The 26558-nt window shown below is 42.1% G+C and overlaps 2 protein-coding genes and 1 long non-coding RNA gene across 4 annotated transcripts in view; 1 reads left to right on the plus strand and 2 right to left on the minus strand.

Annotated features, from left to right (window-relative positions):
- LOC120434305 (zinc finger protein 570-like) overlaps positions 1-26558 on the minus strand; it is a 488395-nt gene that overhangs the window by 106626 nt on the left and 355211 nt on the right. The window lies entirely within an intron of this gene.
- LOC120434327 lies at positions 5608-8379 on the plus strand. Of its 2 annotated transcripts, none has more exons than XR_005609049.1 (3): positions 5608-5662; positions 7514-7703; positions 7802-8379. It is a non-coding gene; the product is annotated as an uncharacterized LOC120434327 (long non-coding RNA). The 2 variants fall into 2 exon arrangements; XR_005609048.1 differs by having other exon boundaries at positions 5617-5662; positions 7509-7703.
- On the minus strand, positions 21150-22124 carry LOC120434153 (uncharacterized protein K02A2.6-like). Its single transcript, XM_039601715.1, has one exon. It carries the CDS (start codon positions 22122-22124, stop codon positions 21150-21152), a length of 975 nt encoding a protein of 324 aa, XP_039457649.1.

A 26558-nucleotide genomic window follows, 5' to 3' on the forward strand; every position in this document is an offset into this window, starting at 1 on the left:
CCACATACCCACATTCCTTGTGGACTAACATGTCTACATTGGGCAGTTATAATATACAGGGAAGGTGCCTGGGTGTGCACAGTGAGATGTTGGAATGCGATATGGCACTAGGGGGAAGTAAGGTAACAGGGGATATGGTGGCATGGTGTAGCGTGTTGTGTTTGGTGACTCATGGACTTCAGCACAACTGTCTGATGGATGCACCCGGAGAGAGGGCTGGTCAAGGGTGTCATATGTGAAATGTGTAGCAGGCCATCGTTCTCTAGTAGACCTTCTTAGAACTGATTCATTAGTCGGTGGGGTCACATTAGTTGTATACTGTGCCTGTACTGGCCTCGTAGAACCACTTTCTACTATCCAGGAGTTAAACACCTCCACACAAAAGTCACTGACGCCAGAGTGGGTTTAGACTTTGCTTTATATGGCAGGTGTGAAACTGTAACAACAAAATACAGAGTATATGAGTGTCAAACTAAAATAATTACTTGAGGAGCTGCGTGACCAAGTGCTAATGCTAACACCAAACAACTGTCTACAAACCATAAATTAGCATGCGTAATACAGCATCTAAGTAACTGCTATTAATCACCATAAAGTGCCAAACAATAATGCATACTCACAGGGAATGCCTTTTTATCAGCCTTTCACAGCATAGATCACATTAATCAGTCGATTGTCTGAGTCTTTCTTACACTTCCCCTGTCCACACACGGACCATGCCTTTCTCTTAAAGGGCCAGTGCACTAACCAAACAAAACAAAACATGTACAAATTTGACAATAGTCAGAACAGTGCCCTTTCTGAAAGCGGCAGTCCAACTTCTCCCTCGTCGACTTCAGTGACGACTGATTTCTGTACCCTCTCGTTTTCCTCCTCTCCCATGTCGTTGTCCAGTTCAGTGCTTTGGTGTCCACCATCTTGTTCCATTCCTGTTTCCCTCAGTTCATTTGTTGCAGTTCGTTCCCCCAATACTGTTGCTTCTGTCGGCTGAGATGTTCCACGGTTGACCACTCTGCTGAACTCAGCTGTTCCCTTTGAGGGTCCAACAGTATGGTTACAGGTATGCAAAGCATCCTCTTTGTTTCCACTCCTCAACTCATACCTCAACTCATAATACCTTGAACTCTCATCCTCATTGGAGCTTGTGTCAGAGTGGGGCTGAAACTCTGTCTCTCTTTGAGCTGGTTTTGGTTTCTTTTTCTTGACGGTGGATGTCCCGTCCCCCTTATTTACAGGAGGCAAGTCCACAGAAAGCTCATTGACAAGATGCAATAGATTGCGATGCAGAACACGCACTTTTTTCCCATTTGCCTCTGAGGTCACTCTGTACACTGGACTGTCATTGATCTGCTCCTTCACCACATAAATGGTGTTTTACCAGTAGGACCTTAACTTGCCAGGACCACCCCTCTCAGTCAGGTTCCACACTAGTACTCTGTCTCCAGGTTGGAGTACCACTCCTTTCAAGTGCCGGTCATAGTGTTTCTTCCCACGATCACTTGACTTTTGGCTGTTTTCAGACGCAATCCTGTAAGCTTCAGTCATTTGTTCTTTCCATTTCTCAGCATAACCTCTTGCAGTTTGTGGCTCTCCATCAGTAACCAACTTGAATAGGAGGTCTACTGGCATTCGTGGGTGTCTACCAAAAAGCAGAAAGAATGGTGAGTAACCCGTTGCTTCATGGCGCGTGCAATTGTATGCATGAACCATCTGTGGGAGATACTCTCTCCATCTTTCTTTTTTTTTCTTCACCCAGGGTCCTCAGCATCTGCAAGATGGTACGATTAAAGCGTTCAGCTGGGTTGCCCTGAGGGTGGTACGGGGTTGTTCGAGAGTGCCCCACATTGCTCAACTGTTGCAGAGTCCGGAAGAGCTCGTTCTCGAACTCCCGCCCCTGATCATGGTGCAGCCTTAAAGGGTAGCTAAACCTGGGGATATAATCACTGAAAATCCTTTCAGCTGCAGTTTTGCCACTCTTGTTGCGGGTTGGATAGACCTGGGCATACCTAGTAAAGTGGTCTACCACAACTAGGATATACTGATATACGCCCCTGCTTGGCTCTAAGTGGAGGTAATCGACTGAAACCAATTCCACTGGTGTGCTTGTGGTAATGCTGGACATGGGAGCCATGGGAGCTCGGACATATGTCACCGGTTTCTTCTGTTTGATGCACGGGCACTGCCGGGTGACATAGGCTTCGATGTCTCGCCTCATGTACGCCCAGTAGAACCGTTATCTCGCCAGGCTGAGAACTCTTTCTACCCCGACATGCCCCATGTCATTCAATTCAATTCAATTTTATTTATATAGCGCCAAATCACAACAAAAGTCGCCTCAAAGTGCTTTATATTGTACAGTAGATAGCACAATAATAAATACAGAGAAAAACCCAACAATCATATGACCCCCTGTGAGCAAGCACTTTGGTGACAGTGGGAAGGAAAAACTCCCTTTAACAGGAAGAAACCTCCGCAGAACCAGGCTCAGGGGAGGCGGCCATCTGCTGCGACCGGTTGGGGTGAAAGAAGGAAAACAGGATGAAAGACATGCTGTGGAAGAGAGACAGAGATTAATAACAGATATGATTCGATGCAGAGAGGTCTATTAACACATAGTGAGTGAGAAAGGTGACTGGAAGGAAAAACTCAATGCATCATGGGAATCCCGGCAGCCACGTCTATTGCAGCATAACTAAGGGAGGATTCAGGGTCACCTGGTCCAGCCCTAACTATATGCTTTAGCAAAAAGGAAAGTTTTAAGCCTAATCTTGAAAGTAGAGATAGTGTCTGTCTCCCGAATCCAAACTGGAAGCTGGTTCCACAGAAGAGGGGCCTGAAAACTGAAGGCTCTGCCTCCCATTCTAATTTTAAATACTCTAGGAACAACAAGTAGGCCTGCTGTGTGAGAGCGAAGTGCTCTAATAGGGTGATATGGTACTACAAGGTTATTAAGATAAGATGGGGCCTGATTATTTAAGACCTTGTATGTGAGGAGCAGGATTTTGAATTCAATTCTGGATTTAACAGGTGTTATCATGCAGATGTTTCAGGACCAGGGATTTGAAGCTAGCTGGTAAGACTAGTTGGTGCTTTTCTGCAGTCTTACAATACAGAACTCCATCTTCTAATATCAGCTTTGTCCACTCATGCATCATTTTCCTGGCACAACCTCTCACATTCCGTCTCATGTCATCTGTGAGTTTTTGATCCGAGTCTTTCATTTTCATGATCTCACCTATCGCAGGGTCAGCTCTTTGAACCCTTTGTAGTTCATCCAAATTGATGGGCGTGACCATTTCTTGGATTACTGGTTCAAGCTGGTCACCTTGTGCTAGTGTTTCAGTGACGTATCTGTCAATGTCAAGGGGACTCCTCGACAGGGTGTCTGCGTCGACATTTACTTTGCCAGGCCTGTACCTTATATCAAACCTGAAATCTGATAGCTCTCCCACCCATCTGAACCCAACTGCATTCAACTTGGCGGTACTCATGACATAAGTTAAGGGATTGTTGTCTGTGTAGATAGTAAAATACGGGGCATAGAACAAGTAATCCCTGAACTTCTCGCAGACAGCCCACTTGAGGGCGAGGAACTCAAGCTTGCCAGAGTGGAGTCTGTAATTCTTTTCAGCCAGTGTCAGTGTTCGGGAGCCGTATCCAATCACTCTGAGCTTCCCATTCTGATGTTGGTAGAGAACGGCTCCAAGTCCTTTATCAGATGCGTCTGTATGAAGGACAAAGGGAAGCTCAAAATCCGGGTAGGCAAGTACAGGGGGGTTTACCAACATATCAATCAACTTACACAGGGAACCCTGGTGCTTCTCGGTCCACTCAACTGGTGTTTTGGATGGTAACTGTGCACCTTTCCTCTTCTGTCCTGTAACCTTCCCCAGAAGATGCTCCTCTTTGGTTTTCTTGGGTTGCAAAAGCTTATAGATGGGTTTTGCTATTCTTGAGAAATCCTGGATGTATGAGCAATAGTAACTCAGGAACCCAGCGATCCTCCTTACATCTCCCACTGTGGCCTCGAGATCTTTTGGATCAATGCGTACTCCATCAGCTGACACTAAGCGCCCAGCATACCTCACTTCTCCTTTAAATAGGTCACATTTTGTCAGCCGGAGTTTGACTCCGTAGTTCTGTAGGGCTCTCAAGTCTTTCCTCAGCCCTTCCACATGTTCCTCAAAAGTCTTGGCGTAGCACAAGATGTCATCCAAGTATGGGATGCAGCACTCATCCCTATAAAGCCCTGGTGATAGGCTTTTCCCTGGTCCAAAATGGAGAACCAGTTGTAACCTCCCAAGGTGTCAATGAGGTCCTGGATTCTTGGTAATGGGTGGCAATCAGGTACTGTGCACTGGTTTAGGAGACAGTAGTCTATACAGAGTCTTAGAGAGCCATCCTTTTTCCGCACACAAACTATAGGCGCAGAGTAAGGAGATCTAGACTTCACAATCCATCCTCTTGCTAGGAGGTCCTCAGTATACTCTTTAACCTCCTTATAGAGGAGTTTTGGAATTGAGGTGTATGATTTCTGAATTGGAGTTGTGTCTTTGAGTGTTATTGTCATTTCCAAGCTGAGAATGCACCCCATGTTGCTTTCATCACGTGCAAAAGCCCCTGACTCTTCCGTTAACATTTTCTTGGCAACAGTTTGTTGGTCTTGAGTCAGGTGGCTAACATCAACAGGTGGATCCCATTCCTGTGTTGCTTGATCTTCACCGCACTGCTGGGGTATGTGAGATACATCAGAGTCGACATCTTGAGTCACTTTGGGCTCACCGAGGTTTGGTAAGTCAGTTTGTAGGACTCCTGCTATTGGTTCAACAGTTCCAAGGGCTGCTCTGCCAGTGAGGGTCACATCGTGCTTAGTGTGGTTGCCAATAGGTACTTTGTCATATGGGACTCTGGCATCACAAACTGTGAGGAGGCTGTTGCAGCTGTGGGTTGCTCTCAGTTGGTTCAAAGAGCATGAGGGGGTTGGACATGTCAACTGTAGAGGAAACTTTATACTTAACATACTTAACTTGACCAGCTGGGATTACTTTTAGGACACTCTGGCTGACCCCGTTATCCAACATGTTCTCACTCCCAACTCGTCAAATGTGTGACGCATGGTCAGGCTCCCTCTGCTTCACTTATCGACGCGCAGGGTACCCCCCTCGCGTCGAGAATTGACGTGCAGGGTCCTCTCATTGAATACTATAGAGCTCCCTAAACGTTGTTTATTGACGACAAGAGATTTCCGTGGAAGAGCCTGTTGTCCGTATATTTATACATTTCCGAAATCACATTGTAGTGAGGTGTACTGAACACAATATATTATATAATGTAAATAACTACCTGAGAAACAGCAGATACAGCAGATAAATTAATTATAGGCTATTACTTTTGTATCGTTTATTGCATTTATGGAGGGAGAGGTGTATGCTGGGTAATGGCACAGCTAGCGACACGGTGACTTTATTCACCCGCTTCGGCTGTTATCAGTCCATACAATGGGCGTTATTAGCAGAAATCAGTCCCATAGATATGGGCCATCTCCACCTGCTAGATTGTTCAGAAGGTTGTTATCATCCATCCAGATGGAGGATCACTAACAGGAGCGTGGAAGACTCCAGAATCCACTCTGGCTGGAACCGTGGATACAGCAGTGTTACAGGTAAGACCATTTAAACGGACAGCATTTATAGATGACTATTAAAAGTCAGCGAGTGTCAATAATGTTAATGTGGTTATGTTAGTAATACAGCGAGTGCTAATATAACAGCTTTAAGATGCATTTGTAGATATTATTACGTGTTTTACCGTCTTTATGGTGCTAGCTTAAAGTTACGGTGTAAACGTTAGCTTATATTGTAGTAAAGCTGTTACTGTTTAAACGATGTTAGCACAGAAATATTAGCTTCTGTCATGACTGATGAAGTTACTAGTTAATAAAGTTTCCAGTAAAGTGATTAATCGCAGCCACAGATTAACAGTAAATATCCCGATTAGCTTCAATGCATCTGTAATAAATATGTGCAAGTTTCAGTGCTTCGTTTAAACTGTATGATACTTATACTGACCCAGGGTCAGTGTAAATACAATCCTAGCTGTGTGAACAAAGCCTGGCTCCTTTAATCCTGCATGACAAACCTCAGGATGCAGGTTATTATTACTCTTTCCTGCTGCCACACCTGTCACACCTGAGAGACAGCTAGAAACTTACAGTGACGTGGACATCATGCCAAGACTGCCAGACTCTGTAATACTGTAAATGATCAGTGACTCAGGTTAACACTAAACTTTAAACAGTACCTCTGTGTCTCTGTGTGTGCTGAACATCTGGAATCAGATTGAGTCAGGCTGCATCAGCTGAATCTGTTATTTGTAAATATCAATATTTTTTATTCAGGTGTGGGGATAATATGTAAGACTGCAGTGAAGCGATGCGCCAGATTAATCCCTGGCCAAAGGCATCGTACTTAAATCAGACTACTGATCCAGCCACATCAGCCTTTTGTGAGGTCTGTTTAAAGTAGACTTAAAATGAACTGCAGGTTCCTGAGAGGTGGACTGTGAGCACAGAAACACATGTTCATACATACAGCTGCAGCAAGCTTACATTAATTTTAAATAGATTTGTTACTCTGATGTCTGTCTCTCTGTTAGTCCTCTGACAGACTGGTACCTGTCCAGGTGTGCTCTACCTATGACTACTGGGACAGGCTCTTGCTCCTGTAATAGAAAGTTTCTATTATTCTAATTTAAAGTATTTAAGTGCTTATGCATATGCTTAGTTGAGACACTCTTATAGACTGTTCAGTGAAAGTTTCTAAAACTAGATGAACTTACTTCAGCATCAGCAGTTTGAGAAAACAACTCCCTTTACAGGTGCTGATAAGGCCAAGGGCACAAAACAGCTTAACCATTGATCTGTTAGGTTTCATAGCGAGACGTGTGAAGTGTGGTATGATCAGTTTGTAACTTCCTCCCTCTTTCTTGGAATGCATAAAGGAGTAGGAGCACGACTTCTGTGGCAGAGCTGACATGACTGAACTGTGATGTTTGATGTGTGTTGGCTCTCCTGCACGCAGTAATAAATATCTTGATCACAGCTCTTTCTGTGTTGCAGACTTTATTTAAAAAATTCCATGATACCCCCCACCCTCCCACTGTGAACCTGAATTGAATATTCAGAAGACATTTGTTTAAATAGTTAAACAAATCTGAGCTGTTGGTGTGTCCTTGGATTGTGTGGTAATAATATTAGAGCTGGCAATCTTTCCTGCTGAATCTCTACTGTGAGTCATGTTACCTGAGATTAATTCTATGTTTACCTGACAGCCTGGACAAATGTGCTGTGTGAAGGATGTAAATCAAATCAGATCTTAACTGCTTACATTTAAGGAGCCGGGTCATATTTAATTGTAATATGAACCAATGATTTTCTGATTGCTGATTCTAAGAGAGTCTTTGTGGAAATTTGGCTTTTTGTCATTTTAATTCTCTTTTCTGTTTGCCAGAACAGTTCTCCACAGTCGCTGTCCACATGGGTCAGTGGGACATAGAAGCACACTGCTAATGTGGGACTCTGACCAGCAACATCCAGCAAGACCCAGACAGCGTTTTCTATCTCCCAGCTGAAGTTTTTTTGTTTGTCTGTGACTAGAGAGTCAGATTTTTGTTGAGGCTGGAGGAACAGCCTTACACTTGCAGAGGTAAGTCAGTTTGTAGAGATCCCTCCCACCCTGGCTTTTATGTGGCAGATTTCTTATCTGAAACAGTAATATTTCAGTGACTGCTGCTTATACCACAGGTTAATACATGCTACTGATCCCTGATGGGAGAATCTTCACCTCTGCCAACAAAGAAGCCTGGTGGATATTTGTTTACAGTCTGATGATGGGACATCATGCTCTGCATCTTCAAAGTTTGTCTCTTGATTATTATTGATACACAATAATGTGAAGTATGCTCATATCTAGTATAACTGGACCAACCTGGTGCTCTTCATTTATGGAGGCTGTTGAGTCTGAATGTTGGATGTTGTGTATCTCGTGTTCTCTGGGCTTTGTTGTCCTCAGTCTTTTTGCAGAATCAGAAAACAAAACCAGGATGACCGTAAATGTTTCTTCTCCAATTGGATGATGATAAGACTGTGACACGGGATGCCACCTTTAGTCTTGTGATGAAGCAAAGCTCAGGAAGAAGTGTGATTAAATGGTACCCACATGTGTGCTGCTGAGAAGGATGTACAGGGGCACCTGCAGCCAAATCCAAGCCTCCTCAGGTTAGTTGTAGTTGCAGAATGCTTTAGGACTGAGACAGCTGAGGCATCAAATGTTTGATTAAAGCGATGAAAAAGAGAAGTTTCTTCCCTGTAATTATCACTTTTTAAAATCTGTAGCAACTTCAAGTCTGTCAGTGTGCTGAGGTCACAGAAACAAGAAAAGCAGCTTCAGACTTCAGAGTGTTGTTTACAGTTTTCTGTCATCATGATCTCCCCTGAAGTTTATCAAGCATTAAGTCCACAATACTGTAATGATGATTCTGACTTTGGTCACAGTTGCATAATATTTTAATAATATACAATTATTTTTTGTAATTCATATTTTTTCTGTTAATTACAAATTTACTTTGTGAAATTTGTATTTGAGAATGCAGAATGTGACAATATATTTTTGTTCAGTATTTAATTTCTTTCAGTTGCAATTGTTAAATGAAAATATATATATATATATATATATATATGATTAAGGAAGTGACCTCACAGCCCATTGTTCCTTCAGTGGGCTGGTTTCAGTCATTATGCAAATGTACTGTTTATAAGGTTTGGGGAAACCTGCAGTCAGCTGAGACTGAAGAAGTCACTTGGATGAGTGATTTAAACGTTTCTCCCACAAAACGCTACGTCCAGATGAACAGATTCAACTTTTGGAGATTTACTTTCCTGGATGATTGAGAATGCATCAAGACGTCCTTCATGGTGACATCACCAGAGACAGCCCCGCCCACCTCAGGACCTCGCCATTGATCATGATGATTATAATAATGACAGCGAGCGGAACTAAGACTGTAAAATCTACCGACCAGAATGTTTAGATGCTTTCTAATTATTAATGAATACTGAGAGCCTCTTTCTGTGTTTTGTCTGTTTTGTTTTGTTTTTTACCTCATTTGTTACTAACAAAGTTCACCAAACTCACACAGTTTACATTCTGTATGTTTCCATCTTTACCAGCCACACTTTTAACTACAATTAAGCAAATAATCCTTAGAAATCGTCGTTTTTCTCTTTTGTAATTGGTGATAATTCAGTGAATATACGGCGCTGCTTCCTTTTATTGCGTCTCACATTGCTTTAAGTTTTTCAGTGTCCAGTTATTTTTTTACTGCTATTTGAATTCTCTGCATGTTTGACCCTGTAGACTGTTTAATGGACTGCTTGTCTTGTAACCGCTGCCTGTTTTTGACTAAAGATTTGGATTTCTGACTTTAACACAGCCTCTGCGTGTCCTCCCTTTGTGTCCTCTTCCTCTGTGAATGTGTTGCATGTGTCACAGATTCATTTTATTAACAGCTTTCCCACAGTCAGTTGCATCAGCATTCATTCACAGCACATTGCAGAAGGATTCAGATCAATACAGTGATCTTATAGTCAGAATTATCCTGACAGACTGCCACTGTAAATTATCTTTCATCAGGTCAATTTTAAAGTTCAGTATTTCAAAGCAGGCGTTATGAAGAATCATATTGGCATTAGGACTGTAACAATATGTACTAACAAAGTCAAAGTTTTTTAATTATGCTAGAATATTGGAAGACAATCAACTTTTAGTGTTTTCTGCATATTAATTATACTGAAATAGAGACGGTGACCCTAACTGTACAGAAGCACTAAACAACTGACAATCTAACAAACATTATTGGCCTGAGCCGTCATGCACAGTGAGTCTGATCCTGTGCTGTGAGAGTCTGACAAGCATGTTTCTGGTCAGTTTGGAAGAAATAACATCACAATGTTGATCTTTTTTTCAATATTCCTTCTCTTTTACTACATAAACTGTGATCAAAGCTACTTATGTTCACAGCATGTAATAATGGTGACAGTCCAGGGCATTGTGGTCTGTTGAGCTAGGGTTAGGGTTAGCAATTCAGACATATGTAATCAATCTCTTGCTGGATATAACAAACACCTAGGAATTCATATTATAATTTGATTTTCATGAAATATTCATATTCAGTATCAGTCATTTTATATTATAACCACGTATCCACCCAGGCTCATGGTGGGGCAGGGCTCTGTCCTGGGATGCTTGAGTACAAGGTAATGTACACCCTGACCAGGTATCCAGTCTGTCAGAATTGTTTTTCATATTTGGTTCTAAAATATGAGTGAAAACAAAAATCCAACTAGGATTCTTGCGTATGATGAATGAAGTCTGTCTTTGACTGTATTGTCCAGCTGATCCATCAAACCCCCAGCAGGTGAACCTTATTCATGACATGGTAACAATGTAAAAAATTAAACAGCAACAGTCTAAATGTAAAGTGCATTCTAAACTCCTCTTCAATAAATTATATGGATGTGCAGTGAGTCATTCAGGACTGTAAAACGTGAACTACAGAACCCAGAGTCTTCATCATTAAATCTGTGGTTGCTTCATTTTTTCTATCTTATATCAGATACTTTAAAGGTTTTAGTAAAGTTGCATTCTCATGGTGAGGCAAAGTGCTTTATGTGTGTGTGTGCGTGCGTGTCATGAACGGCTATAAAAGCCCTTTAATTACAGAACAAAGCGGGGTTTGAGTTCGAGTTACGGCAGACTGTCGCTACTTCTAAACGGAACGCAGCCTTCCTACGGCGGACAGCTAACAACAGGAATCGGACGCGCGGTCCACCCTAGTCCACAGCAACCACCATAGCAACCACCATAGCAACAGCCTAGCATGACTTTAAAAACATATTCTGTCTTCATAACTATCAAAAACGTGAAATGATTTGTAAAGCATGAAAGTGTTACAGCTGCAGAGAGCTATGGCGGTATCTTTGGAAGCTGTTTACATAGCTAATAATATACGATGTAACCATGGAGACAGTCAGTCACGTGAGCTAGCGGTGCACGTTTACTACAGTGAATAAGGTGATTGCGTGCACAGCGTCCACACGCTGCAGAGGGTAAAGACATTACTTCAATATTGTTTTATATTTATATATATTTGCCTTCTGCTGACCATCACCTCAGGTTCACCATTACAGTTTCAGCATACAAATGCACACTGTCTAAATATGAACACATTCAAAAAAACTCATGTCTCAGAAATAAGCACAGCTGTTCATGTTTGTCATTATAGTTTTATTTGTAAGAAAATTGTGAACTTCATATTGTGTATCAAGTCAAAGAACATTTGACAAGTCTGAGTCATTCCTTTGTCCTGTGAGAGCTGGAATAAATATATCCTGACAGTTACAGTTGAAACAGTAGAGACAGGTAGAAATGGGATCGGACTAATGTTTGCTTAGTCAGATACCTCCTGTGTTCAGTCCATCATATTAAAAAACAAACAATAGCACGATCCGTGTGATTTTGCATCCATTTCCAAATCGTAGTCAAGCAGCCCAGTCTCATACTCTACATTAGAAATGTCTCTAATGTAGACGTGTACAGTGTAGTGTAAGCATTAAAAGATCATAAAGGAAACACTAACATTTATGTGAAACTAATTGTAATAAAAAATGAACAGGTGATTTACAGATTTATAAGAAAGAATCTGAAAACAACACTTTTTTTGGTCTAAGTGGTCAAAGTAGAAAACAGAACTGATGTTCAAGAACAAACCGTAGCTGCACTAATATTACACATCTCCATTGTTGTGGTGAACAGACATGTTGCTTTTAAAACCACATGCAGTGTGTGACCATGACTGTCCACTGAGACCATGAACGCCACTTCGCTGAAGCATTCTTCTCCTTCTTCTTCTTCTTGCCATCAGAATGGAAGCAGACAGAGCACGAGCTGCTTTGATCTACTGAAAGGAAAAAGCAGAACATCTGAGCTGAAACCATTAAGATAGAAACAATCGTTCAATGCAGTGTCTCAGGTAGCTTAGCCTGTTACAACTGTTGATACAAGTTCAGTACAGTTAACACAGTGTCGGGGAATTCCAGTGTGGGAACTAGTGGCTTTAGGTTTGTAGTCATTTAACTTTCATCCATTCATTCATTTAATTCAGGAGGAAGAAATGTCAGGTTGGTGCAGGCTGGTTACATGCATTTGCTCCCATGCTGTCTTTAACTAAATGACTTGGTTCACTTTATGGCTGGGCTGTATGTGGGGTTATATCATGTTATTTGGGCAGGAGTACCTGTCCCCTGTTAGGCTTAGAAAGTTTCTCCATAAGCAGAGCTTCTAACTCTTATAGCTTTTAGCACATCTGTAGCTGTGCAGGCTGACAGGTTTTTGGTGGCTCTTTTTACCCCACACTGGTTGTGAATGTGTAAATAGCCCCACTAGTTCTTTTGGGTTGCAGTTAACTTGGGAGGAAGGGGTGGGTCTGCCAGGACTAGATGACTAAAAATGATCTGGGATACATAAATTTCATAATGCATGCATATATCTCTATAAATGAAACCTGGCCTGAGTGCTGCCATTTTTTACATTCAGTTATTTCTCTTAGAAATGTTGGATCTAAATAATGAATGTGTTACAGTTAAAGTGAAACACTGGTCAGTGTAAATGGCTCACTGGGACAAAGAAACCTTTAAATTAAATACCATCACCTGACATCGAGTGTCAAACAATATCAAAGCTGTAAAAGCTGTTTACAGTCAGAATTTATAAAAACTATGATTGTAAATAAATTCAAACAAGTGAGCTTTTCTCTTTGTGCTGATTATCAACACTGTGACTTCTTAGGCTGTAAGCTTTACTTCAGCACAGTTGTAGAAGCCGTCACTCCAAATGTCTTTTGATAACAAGAAAAAAATACCTTGTCAGTACACGGCCTGAAGTTCTTCTCCAAACATCTTCTGCCATCGGCTTTGTCTGCTGGTTTGAAGACAATAAACCACAAAAAGATGATTTAGTCACTTTGTCTGCATCATGCAGCTCGAATGTGTCGTGTAACGATGTTGAATAACCGTCGTTATCCCTCTGCTGTGTCAGTAGGATTGTACTGTACAGCCATCATACAGTCCAGCAACCTTTATGGTCCTGCTTTGATTCACCAGGAACTATTAGGGAAACCTTTCAGCGCCTCCTGTGAAAGACACAGGCATAAACACAAACATTTATTAACATGTTCCACAGTCTTCCAGTTCGATTTTCTCATCCTGTGGACAACAACGTACAGAGATGCAGGTATATGTTAATTTTTGTAAGGTTTCTTTACTGAACATATCCAGCTGCAGCTCCACTGTGATCCTGAACTGGATAAGCACTTAAGAAAATGTGTCAATAAATACATCAGCTTACTATATTTATCCAAACAGACGGGACCAATAATGCTTCACTGAGTTAGAGACTTTAACAGTCTCTTCTATGTAAGAATGTCTCGTGCTGATGGACCTGCAAACTTGACAACAAAGGTTTTTCAGACTACATGTAGCTGTCCTCCATGTCAGCTAACACATTTACATTCATGTCACACTTATTTCTGCTTTCCCATTTTTACCATTAATGCTTACATTTTGATTGGATACCTTGAGTTTGTAAATGATGAGATTACATAATTGGAATACAATGTATCCAATTCAAGGTCACGGGAGGATGAAGCCTATCCCAGCTGATACAGGACAAAGACAGGCTGCCAGTTTATCGCAGGGCTAACACAATACGTGTGACAGAAAATCCACTTAAATGTTTGATATTTCTAATAATAATCATAATTATGATTATTATTTAAAATATTATTTAAAGGTTTCTTTATAAATACATTTAGAATTTTATAACTCCTAGAATATAAACCTGGGCTGTTTCAGATTCTGACCTCTGACCTCAGTGACCAGGCTGTGTCCTCACTGCAGCTCCCTCTTGGAAGTACGTCTGCTTCTTTTCTTCCCCCGGTGATCATTTAAGAAGTACATTCATAATGAGATATGAAAAACATATCATTATGGAAACACACTAGTTCACCCTATGGGAGGAATCAGTTCCTGTGAAACATTTCTGTAAATGAACATCATGGAGAATGAAATGAGTTCTTCAGGTGACTCAGCAGTCCCACACTGACAAATGAAACTTCTGTGGAAGAAGAATCTGGATTTTTTTTTATTTCCAATCCACTTAAACTATTAAGGATTAAGCAACAGTGCTCATATTTGCTCTTCTGAAATCTGTGTTAAGCAACAACAAACATAAATTAGTAACAAAAATACAGCTGAGTAGAAGCTTTACACACCACGAGCAGCCATAACGCTAAATTTTAATCTTCAAATGTTTCTGAGCCGTCTTCAACCTGTTTTTAACAGAGAAAAGTCCCACAGTCAATGCAGCCTGAATGAAATCCTGATTCCAGATGTTGAGCACACACAGAGACACAGAGGGACTGTTTAAAGTTTAGTGTTAACCTGAGTCACTGATCATTTACAGTATTACAGAGTCTGGCAGTCTTTGCATGATGTCCACGTCACTGTGAGTTTCTAGCTGACTCTCAGGTGTGACAGGTGTGCCAGCAGGAAAGAGTAATAATAACCTGCATCCTGAGGTTTGTCATGCAGGATTAAAGGAGCCAGGCTTTGTTCACACAGCTAGGATTGTATTTTACACTGACCCTGGGTCAGTATAAGTATCATACAGTTTAAACTAAGCACTGAAACTTGCACATATTTATTACAGATGCATTGAAGCTAATCGGGATATTTACTGTTAATCTGTGGCTGCGATTAATCACTTTACTGGAAACTTTATTAACTAGTAACTTCATCAGTCATGACAGAAGCTAATATTTCTGTGCTAACATCGTTTAAACAGTAACAGCTTTACTACAATATAAGCTAACGTTTACACCGTAACTTTAAGCTAGCACCATAAAGACGGTAAAACACGTAATAATATCTACAAATGCATCTTAAAGCTGTTATATTAGCACTCGCTGTATTACTAACATAACCACATTAACATTATTGACACTCGCTGACTTTTAATAGTCATTCTATAAATGCTGTCCGTTTAAATGGTCTTACCTGTAACACTGCTGTATCCACCGGATTCCAGCCAGAGTGGATTCTGGAGTCTTCCACGCTCCTGTTAGTGATCCTCCATCTGGATGGATGATAACAACCTTCTGAACAATCTAGCAGGTGGAGATGGCCCATATCTATGGGACTGATTTCTGCTAATAACGCCCATTGTATGGACTGATAACAGCCGAAGCGGGTGAATAAAGTCACCGTGTCGCTAGCTGTGCCATTACCCAGCATACACCTCTCCCTCCATAAATGCAATAAACGATACAAAAGTAATGGCCTATAATTAATGTATCTGCTGTATCTGCTGTTTCTCAGGTAGTTGTTTACATTATATAATATATTGTGTTCAGTACACCTCACTACAATGTGATTTCGGAAATGTATAAATATACGGACAACAGGCTCTTCCACGGAAATCTCTTGTCGTCAATAAACAACGTTTAGGGAGCTCTATAGTATTCAATGAGAGGACCCTGCACGTCAATTCTCGACGCGAGGGGGGTACCCTGCGCGTCGATAAGTGAAGCAGAGGGAGCCTGACCATGCGTCACACATTTGACGAGTTGGGAGTGAGAACGTGTTGAATAACTCCAAAGACATGTTGCTGCACCTCTTTTTGCTTCTATCTCACATTATAGGTGAGTTTAAGAACAGGGATTAAAGTTTAGTTGAAGCTGCTGCATTAAGCAGATATACAGACTGCATTTCACTACTTTTCTTCTTTCTTTTTCCAGGACTAACAGCTGGAGACTCAATCACTCCTCAACAAACTGAAGTCACTGAAACAGAAGGAGAATCTGTCACACTCACATGTAACTATCAGACAAGTGATAGCAGTCTTCTCCTTCACTGGTACAGACATCATTCTGACCTTCAGGCTCCTCAGTTTATACTCAGGAAAGGAGCAGGATCATGGAGTGGTATTGATTATATTCCCAATAATCGATATAACTCAGAAACATCACCTACATCAACTAATCTGACCATAACAGCACTAACCCTGGCAGACACAGCTCTCTACTACTGTGCTCTACAAACACAGAGATACAAAGTGTAGAAGAGGCTGTACAAAAACCTGAACACAGATATCTGACTACTCTTCAAAGAGGAGGGAAGTGGTATTCAAAGCACAGCTTCATATCAGATGGATTCTGCTAATTCCTGTTTTATCAGAGTCACTGTGGTTACAGCTGCTAATGAAACACTGTGGGAGGATTCACATGAGCAGCAAATCCACATCAACCACAAACCAACTGTAGGAACGTTCAGACACAATAAAAACTGTCAAACATCAAAAGCTGCTCATTTACACTATTTTATATTTAGTGGATGAGGACATGCAAAAAATGCAGCAGAAGCAAAATAAACAGAGTAACAGAGGTTTATCTCTTTAAGCTAAAATCTCATATGAAGCTAAAAGTCTTCAGCTAAGTTTTTATTGATATGAAGAATTTATGTTGTATAAAATAAAAACAGTAAGAACTCTTTGTTCTCATATTTAAATAAAATTCCAATTTTCAAGCTAACAGCTCTTTGAGAATCTCCTCATTGATTTCATTACGTCAAAACTGTTATGTTTTGTATTTTTTATAGATTCAACCAACAAAATGTGAATATTTGTGTTTTTTGTAACAGACTCGAGTAAATAAGAGTCCAAATATAAAACATAAAACTGGTTATTTGCTAGTTTTCTGTTCTGTGTAGAAAACAGTAGTTCATGTGTTGAGTTAGGATCATTTTATGCTTGAAGGATTCATTACTCGGTGTTTAGAGTCTTAACAATCAAAAACATTCCTCTGAAAATGATCAGGTACAAGGACTGGACTGAAAATGAGTGAACAAGCAGCCAAAGAAAAGTTTGAAAGACCTTCAGAAAGCTGGAGAATGATTTCTACCCAGTAATGCACATCCCTCAATAACTTCATCATTACTGAGTCTAAAGAAACGCCTGTGATATCTAATAGAGCTGATACTGAACTCTGTATTTATTTTTTCACTCCTACAGATTTATAACTTGCCAAGTATGAGAAATTTAGGAAGAGCTACCAACAGCTGATGCTTTCCATCCAAAGTTTGAATTTGTGCAGGAAACATTGGAAAAGGGTTTTTCTAATCAGGCTTTGATACGATAAACATGTGTTAGGTTGTTGAAACCAATCAGCTACAAATGAATCTTTAAAATCCAGTATTGATGCTGGCTGGTTTACACGTGTACTTCTGCTGTTTAATACATGAGTGAGATTATTCTACATTCTGCTAAATAGTTCAAATATTCAAAGCTCTCTTTATTTACAGGCTCCACAGAAACCAGGGCCAAGCCTATCCAGAAGAAGCAGCCTTTGGAGGAGGAGCTACACCAGTGAATATGAAAGGCTTCATTTAGGAGCTGAAGAGCTGCTGTGTTCTCTCTATTGTTCATTCAGTCCAAGAGAAAATCATGTTCCTGCTTTTCATTTGGATGATGATGGTCTCCTTTCAGACTGGTGAGTCATCAAAAGATGGAGTGAGATGTAAAAGGAGATGATAGACATGAAAATATTTGGATGTTGTTTGAATTGATTCACTTTTTATAAACTAAACTAAGTTTAAAGATACAGAAACATCCTGGTGAAATATGTCTTTGTTGTTTTCAGGATCCTCTGAGGATTTACTGACACCATCTAAAGATGTAGTGATGAGTTTGGAAGGAGACACTGTGACTCTCTCCTGCAACTATTCAGGCTCTGTCCTGAACCTCTACTGGTACCATCAGAAGTCCGGTTCACGTCCACAGCTTCTCATGGCAGAACATTCAGCGCAAACAGAAAAGCTGAAGTTTATACATGACAGAGAAAAAAAGGAGTTTCATCTGGAGATCTCCTCTGCTGCAGTGACAGACTCTGCTGTGTACTACTGTGCTGTGAGGCCCACAGTGACAGGAAACACCAAAACTCTGTACACAAACCTTTGGAGCAAAGACAACAGAATACTCCACAACATCCACTAGAGGGAGCCACACACTGTTAAACCTCTGATTTTGTTAGAACGCAGACTGGGTCCTTTTACAATCATGAGACAGTTATGAATTAAAAGCTTTAGAGAAAACAATAATGTGGCATTGAAGTGCATCTACTGAAACTATATCATTGTCATGAGGTGCTGTGTGGCAGGCAGGAGTAGGAGCCAAAGTGCAGGACTCAGACACAAGGGATGAACTCAAAACCACGGCTTTAATAGATGGCACGGGAAAAAGCATACAAACTAAACTAAACTGGGAAAAAACAACCTAACACACTTGTTATGATTTAATGTTGTCAGTGTTTTGTTTTATGTCATGTTTAAGGATTTGTTCTCGGTTGTATCTCACGTTTAGTTTAGTTCAGGTTCCATGTGTCATTCTGTCTGTCTCTCAGTGTCAGGTCTGCGTTTTGGTGTAGTATTCTCGTTTCCTGTTTTATTGTGAAGGTCTGCGTCTCATGTGAGTGTGTTCAGTTTTACCTCTGTCTCGTCTGGTTGATTATCCCCAGCTGTGTCCCCACCTGTGTGTAATCTCCCTGTGTTTCTCTGTGTGTATTTAAGTCGCGTCTTCTGTCTTTGTGGTTGCTGGTCCGTCTGTGTAGCCACCATGTTCCACTCGTGTGTCTGGTGTTAGTATCTTAGTTTTGTAAATAGTTGTAAATAATCTTGTCAAGTAGCAATCGTGTATTTTGTTCACCTTGTACATATTCTTCACTGCAGCAGCCTAGTAGGCGTGAGAAGCCATTTTTGTTGATTAAGTTTTCTCCTGTTTTTTGGTTAGAAAGGTAGGTAAGTGGATTGTCTTTTGGTTGGTTTTATTTTGTGTAGGAAAGCACAGGGACCAGTAGGGAGTTTTGTTTGTTATTTTTGGCACTGCTCACAGCTGAAGAAAATAAATGGCTGCTTAGCACTTTAGAAGATATTGTTGTTTGTGTTTTTGCTTTGGTGGAGCGTGAGTGGGCCAACTTCTTGTTGCGTTCATACACGCCTAGTTAACAGAATTGGGGGCTCGTCCGGGATTCGTCTGTCTTCACTGGAGGGTCCAAGGGACCGCTTCAGCATTCAGTCTTCGCTGGAGGGTCCGAGGGACCGCTTCAGCCTTCTGTCTTCGCTGGAGGGTCCGAGGGGCCTGTCCAGCCTTCATTCGTCTCCGCTGGAGGGTTCAAGGGGCCTGTCCAGCCTTCTTTCGTCTCCGCTGGAGGGTCCGAGGGACTGCTTCAGCCTTCATTCGTCTCCGCTGGAGGGTCCAAGTGACCTGTCCAGCCTTCATTCGTCTCCGCTGGAGGGTCCAAGTGACCTGTCCAGCCTTCATTCGTCTCCGCTGGAGGGTCCGAGGGACCGCTTCAGCCCTCGTCTGTCTTCGCTGGGGGTTCCGAGGGACCGCTTCAGCCTTCCGTCTCCGCTGGAGCGTCCAAGGGACCTGTCCAGCCTTCGTCTCCGCTGGAGGGTCCAAGGGGCCTGTCCAGCCTTCGTCTGTCTTCGCTGGAGGGTCCGAGGGACCACTTCAGCCTTCGTCTGTCTTCGCTGGAGGATCCGAGGGACCGCTTCAGCCTTCGTCTGTCTTCGCTGGAGGGTCCGAGGGACCGCTTCAGCCATTCGTCTCCGCTGGAGGGTCCGAGGGGCCGCTTCAGCCATTCGTCTCCGCTGGAGGGCCCGAGGGACTGCTTCAGCCTTCCGTCTTCGCTGGGGGGTCCAAGGGGCCTGTCCAGCCATTCGTCTTCACTGGAGGAGCCCGTCCAGCCATCAGCGTCGCCTGCAGAATAGCAACCAGTGCCTTGTGCGCTGGTCCTTATTCCTCCAGGACTACAACATTGACACCCGGTACACAAAGGGCTTAGAAAACGTCATGGCTGATGTCCTCTCTAGGTCATGAATCAAACATTTCATTTGGGGTTAAATGTTTGATTTTTGGGTGGGGGGAAATGTTATGATTTAATAGTGATGGGTAGATGAGGCCTCGTGAAGCGTTTCAGCACATTCCCCAAACTGTATCGATACTGTGTCGACACAGTGTTGCTGTTTTGCTCCATACTGACACCTGCTGGACCTTAAATATTATTGCAGGCAACTTACTTCAGACTCACAACAGACACTGATTCAATGACCTAGTCATACTTGTACACTAAGGTATTGTACTTTCCATGGAATCATTTTATATCTTTTACATTTCAAATATTGTAGACATTATAAAATATATTGTGAATGACACTAAGTGAAAATTAAAATGAAAGTATTGTGAATGTAATTGTGATATTCTTGATTAGGGTCTTGAAAAGATCAGAACAGAAGGACGTGGATACGTGCTTTTATTGAACAGCAAGACATCACACACTAACTTGTTGTTTTCTTAGCGGTGCATAAAACTACCCTTTTTTGTTATGCGTTGGTCAACCAAGAACTAGCCCTGTAACAGGCACTTCTGTATTTTACCACTGGGGCAACAATTTACTCTATTACATTCCTCCCTTTTAGATTTGTAATTGAAATAAGCAACCCTTTAAAGAATGTATTTCACTGCCCCCAAAAAGAAATATTCTCGGCCCTTTTCGAACAATGAACAAATATAGCCATTACTTGTATTATTAACTGCTCACTTCTAAAATAACTGGCAGTAATTAACTAAAACATAATTCTACATTTTCAAAGATTCAGTCTCTTTGGGGAACTCTCATGCTCTCTGGGTATCTGCGTGTCACAGATGGACTTTGGGTGGTTTCTGGGATGGATACTGGTGGTTCATCAGTTGTCTGTTTAGGTGGTTCAGGAGGTGAGGGGTGTGATGTTAAAATCCCAGGTGGACTGGGTGGTATCTCTGGAACAACACCGTCCATAATCACTTCTGGTCGTCCCTCTGGAACCGGTGAAAACATAACTGGGGGTTTCTCCACAGTCTGTCTCCACTGCAACAGGTGGTCCACATGTATTGTGCGTGTTCTCTGTCCCTCTCGTATCAGGTAAGTAACACTTCCCATTTTCTTCAGAACTGTTCCATGAGTCCATTTTGTTTCCCCCCCCTGAAGTTTCGGATTCGCACAGCGTCTCCCTCCGAAAAAACATGAACAGGTTGGGTTCTGCAATCATGTTGTCGCTTCTGCTCAGACTGTTTCTGTTCAATGTGTCTGCTTAGTTCAGGTTTCAGCAGGCTGAAGCGAGTCCGGATCTGACGTTTCAGGAACAACTCTGCTGGTGTACGACCCGTCACAGTGTGCGGTGTACTGCGATACATGATAAGGAAGTTTGCCAAACGATGACTGAGTGGCAACGTGGCCTTGCCATCTGCTTCCAGCACATTCTTCATCAGGGATCGTTTCAGGATTTGTACTGACCTCTCTGCTGCCCCGTTTGATGCAGGATGATAGGCAGGAACAGCTGTGTGTCTGATCCCATTTAACTCCAAAAACTGATTGAATTCCTTTGACACAAGTTGAGGTCCATTGTCTGAAACAAGCTCTTCTGGAAGTCCATATGAAGCAAATAACCCTCTCAAAACCTCAATGGTGTTGTGTGAGGTAATGGATGGCGTAGGGAACACTTCCAACCATTTTGAGTGACTGTCAATGACAACTAAAAAGTACTGCTTGCCTTTTTCAGCGAAATCAATGTGAATCCGTTGCCAAACTCTCTCAGGCCACTTCCACGGATGGAGTGGTGCAACGGGTGGTGACTTCTGCACAGCCTGACAGACTGGGCAGCTTTGAACCAGTTCTTGTATATCACCATCACAACCTGGCCACCACAGGTAACTGCGGGCTAGTGCTTTCATACGACAGATACCTGGATGTTCATGATGCAGGTCTTCCAGCACTTTCTGTTGGTAAACTGGTGGAATGATGACCCGTTGTCCCCAAAGAACACATCCTTGTTCTGCTGACAGCTCGTGTCTGCGTGTAAAGTAAGGCTTAAGTGATTCGTCTTGCATATAACTCGCCACCCATTCATGGTGTAGCTCCATACCTTGCTGAGGATTGGATCCTTCATGGTTGCTCTCTCAATGTCTTTAGCTACTATTGGTAGCTCTTCCACGTGTGAGAAATAGAAGATACTCCCTTCCTCTGCAGTGTTGTCTGGTGTATTCCGAGGTAAACGTGACAACGCATCTGCATTTGCATGTTCAGCTGATCTTCTATATTCAATGTCATAATTGTATGCCATTAGAATAAGAGCCCAGCGTTGCATTCTTAGTGCAGCGAGTGTCGGGACAGCTGACTTTGGCCCTAGTATAGCCAGCAGTGGCTTATGATCTGTTATGAGGGTGAATTTCCTTCCATACAGATATTTATGGAATTTCTTTACTCCAAAAATTATGGCAAGGGCCTCTTTTTCTATCTGGGCATACTTTCGCTCAGCTTCAGTTAATGTTCTTGACGCGAATGCCACAGGCCTTTCCTCTCCATTTTCCATGACATGAGAGATGACCGCGCCCACCCCGTAAGGTGACGCATCGCAGGCTAACTTCAATGGCAGATTTGTGCTGTAATGCACCAACACTTTGTTCTGCAGCAGTAGAGTTTTTGCATCTTTGAATGCTTTTGCACATTCCATAGTCCAAATCCATTTAGCATCTTTTCTTAACAGGTTATGCAAAGGCTGAAGAATGGTGGATGGATTTTCCAAAAATCGACTGTAGTAATTTAGAAGACCAAGAAAGGACTTCAGTTCAGTGACGTTTGTTGGTTCTGGTGCATTTGCTATGGCTGCTACCTTTTCCTCTAAAGGATGCAGTCCATCCCCGTCAATACGATGTCCCAGGTACTCCACACTGCTCTGAAGAAAATGGCACTTGGAAAGCTTCACTCTGACACCATGCTTCTCCAGACGTGTGAGCACTTCCTCCAACCTCTTCAAATGCTCCTTTTCAGATGAAGCAGTGATGAGGATGTCATCCAAAAAGCAGGTCACATGCTCCATCCCCTGAAGGATTTGATCCATCACAGACTGGAAAAGAGCTGGAGCACTGGAAACACCATAGCTGAGGCGATTGTACTTATAGAGACCTTTGTGTGTGTTGATGACCAGATACTTCTCTGATTCTTCATCTAACTGTAGCTGCTGATAGGCATGAGAAAGGTCAAGTTTACTGAAGGATGTTCCTCCAGCTAAAGTAGCAAACAAACTTCTTCCGATTAGGCAGTGGATATCGTTCCTCTTCAACACACTGGTTGACACTGACTTTGTAGTCACCACATATCCTAATTGTTTTGTCTGCTTTTGGCACAGTAACAATGGGGGATGCCCACTCACTTTTCTCAACCTTTGAAATAACCTTCACCTTTTCCAGTCTGTCCAGCTCCTTTTCCACAGCTTCTTTTAGTGCATAAGGAACTGGGCGAGCTTTACAGAAAATTGGTGTAGTGTTTGGTTTAGTGTGGATTCTAGCTTTAAATCCTTTGATGCAGCCTTGGTCATCCGAAAACACTGCCTGATGGCGCTGAATCACTTCTAGTACTCCTGGCTTTGCTTCTTTCTGCACCAGTACCTTGTGTACTGTGAAAATCTGTTTCCAGTTCAGCTGCAGTTTCTTTAACCAGTTTCGTCCAATCAGAGCTGGTCTGTCTCCCTGAACAACGATCAGTGGTAGGGTGATGTTTTGAGTCCCATACTGTACTGGTAACATAATACATCCACGCACAGCAATGTGTTGGCCTGAGTAGGACTTGAGCTTTAGCCCACTGGCTGGTTTTATAGGGAAATGAGTGAGATGCATCTGATAATACTTGTCTGATACCACCGACACTGCTGATCCTGTATCCAGCAGCATGGTGGTGTTCTTGTTTCCAAGCGCAACATCCACTGTGTATCCCTTCTCACTGGAGGTGATGGAGTACATTGAATATACTCCAAAAAGTTCAGCTTCATCATTCCTACTTGAGCATTCATCCTCAGTTTCCAAATACTGAGTTTGCTGACTGAATTTTTTATTCCTGCAAGCACGTGCAGTGTGTCCTATTTTTGCACAAACATGACACTTTTCACTCTTAAATTTGCACTCACGTGCCGAATGCTTTCCACCACAACGATAACATGGTTGCTTCACTCCTGTGTCTTTTTTAGGTCCCTTCCGGTTCTTTGGCTTGTTATTGCCCTCTTGCCTGTTCTGTCCTCTCCATCCTTTGTTGGAAAAATTGGGAGCATTTGACAAGGCATTTACGTGGTGAGGGTCCTGGCGTCCTGAGAACTCCATCGTATTTTTCGAAGCGAGTTCCATGGATACGGCAATCTCACATGCACGTGGAAATGTAAGATCTTTTTCTGATAGTAGCTTGCGCTGCACAGCATCAGAACGCAGCCCACTAACAAAACGATCCCTCAGGGCCTCATCCAAATATTGTCCAAAATCACATGTGGCTGACAACTGCCTCAGGGCGACAACATAGTCAGAAACTGCCTCCCCTTCTTTCTGGTTACGTTTCTGAAAACGAAAACGCTCAGCTATCACCACTGGAGTCGGCTTATATTGCGCACTTAACGCCGCAGTCAGCGCTGCATATCCCATGGTACTCGGTACCCTCGGAGACACAAGATTCTTTAGCAGCCTGTATGTATCTGCTCCGATCACAGAGAGAAACGTGCACACTTTCTTCTCATCGGAAACATTATTTGCCAACATCCATTGCTCCAAACGCTCCAAATATGACTCAAAATCTTCCTTCGATTCATTATACTCTTCAACACGACCCACATGCATCGCCATGTTAGCTCACCAAAGCTGTTCCGCTGCAGCCGTGAAGAAAAACGTCTTGTGTTTTTTCCCTTTACATGTGAACACAGCCCTTCTACAGCTTCTGGCACGCAGTGGAAATCTTTAGAATCCTCGTCGCCAGTTGTGATATTCTTGATTAGGGTCTTGAAAAGATCAGAACAGAAGGACGTGGATACGTGCTTTTATTGAACAGCAAGACATCACACACTAACTTGTTGTTTTCTTAGCGGTGCATAAAACTACCCTTTTTTGTTATGCGTTGGTCAACCAAGAACTAGCCCTGTAACAGGCACTTCTGTATTTTACCACTGGGGGGCAACAATTTACTCTATTACAGTAATATTACCCATTTGACTCAGAGTTTATTATAAAATTCTATTCAGAAAAATAAGTTTATCCAATGTTTTTGCATTCAGTCTATTGCATTTTTTTGACACCATTTCCCCAGCTTTGGAAAACTCACAGGGCACAGATGAAGCTGGGGTACACAAAAACTGTAAAGCCAGGTGGAAAAAGTTCGGATAAGATGTCTTCCTATTCCCCCAGTACCTTAAAGGATCCTCTGATCTTGGAATGTTTCTCTCCGACACTCTCCACAATACTAAGGGGTTGGCAGTCCTTTATAATAAAATTCAGGACTGCCTGGTCCAGAACAGTCTTCCTAGATGCTTGATTTCAAAATAATAAAACACATATTAATAAAAAAAAATGATGATAAAGCTGTTCAGTGTCAATATAGCCCGACCTGTGTTCATTCTCAGTGTGTTTGTCTCCTCATTTTCATGTTTGGCTCTGTAATGCCTAAACACTGAGGAAGTGCTTTTGTTTGTGTAAGAAAGCTCCGCAGAACAGATGCGACATTTAACCTGCATAAAATGAAATAAATAATTTACACTTCAACTCACATTGCTGTTTTTCCCATTCTGATAGATTACACTGAAACAAAAACAGACAAACTATTACCTTATTTGCAGTTAAAAGATCAAAATGATCCCACACAGCAGAAACATTTCTTTTTCTTTCGGGCTCCATTTTGTTATGGAGAGATGTGTAGTTTTTTTTTTTTTTAATCTTTGCGAGAGTAATTTTCTGTTTTTTTTTGGTGGTGACTCATTCCGTTGACAGATGTGGATGCGGTATCTTTTAAACACAGTTTGGCGCGTTGGCAATGAGCGATACAGCAGCTTCGCTAGGTGAGCTTGATACATGCGTCGGTGCGTCAGTGTTGCAGGACCCATCACTATGATTTAATGTTGTCAGTGTTTTGTTTTATGTCATGTTTAAGGATTTGTTCTTGGTTGTATCTCACGTTTAGTTTAGTTCAGGTTCCATGTGTCATTCTGTCTGTCTCTCAGTGTCAGGTCTGCGTTTTGGTGTAGTATTCTCGTTTCCTGTTTTATTGTGAAGGTCTGTGTCTCATGTGAGTGTGTTCAGTTTTACCTCTGTCTCGTCTGGTTGATTATCCCCAGCTGTGTCCCCACCTGTGTGTAATCTCCCTGTGTTTCTCTGTGTGTATTTAAGTCGCGTCTTCTGTCTTTGTGGTTGCTGGTCCGTCTGTGTAGCCACCATGTTCCACTCGTGTGTCTGGTGTTAGTATCTTAGTTTTGTAAATAATCTTGTCAAGTAGCAATCGTGTATTTTGTTCACCTTGTACATATTCTTCACTGCAGCAGCCTAGTAGGCGTG

This window comes from Oreochromis aureus, linkage group 18 (assembly GCF_013358895.1).
Source record: "Oreochromis aureus strain Israel breed Guangdong linkage group 18, ZZ_aureus, whole genome shotgun sequence".
In the NCBI taxonomy this organism is placed as follows: domain Eukaryota; kingdom Metazoa; phylum Chordata; class Actinopteri; order Cichliformes; family Cichlidae; genus Oreochromis; species Oreochromis aureus.

Bases quoted from the DNA above. Each gene is read 5' to 3' on its own strand.
- LOC120434153 (XM_039601715.1), bottom strand. From the start codon at position 22,124: ATGGAGCTACACCATGAATGGGTGGCGAGTTATATGCAAGACGAATCA.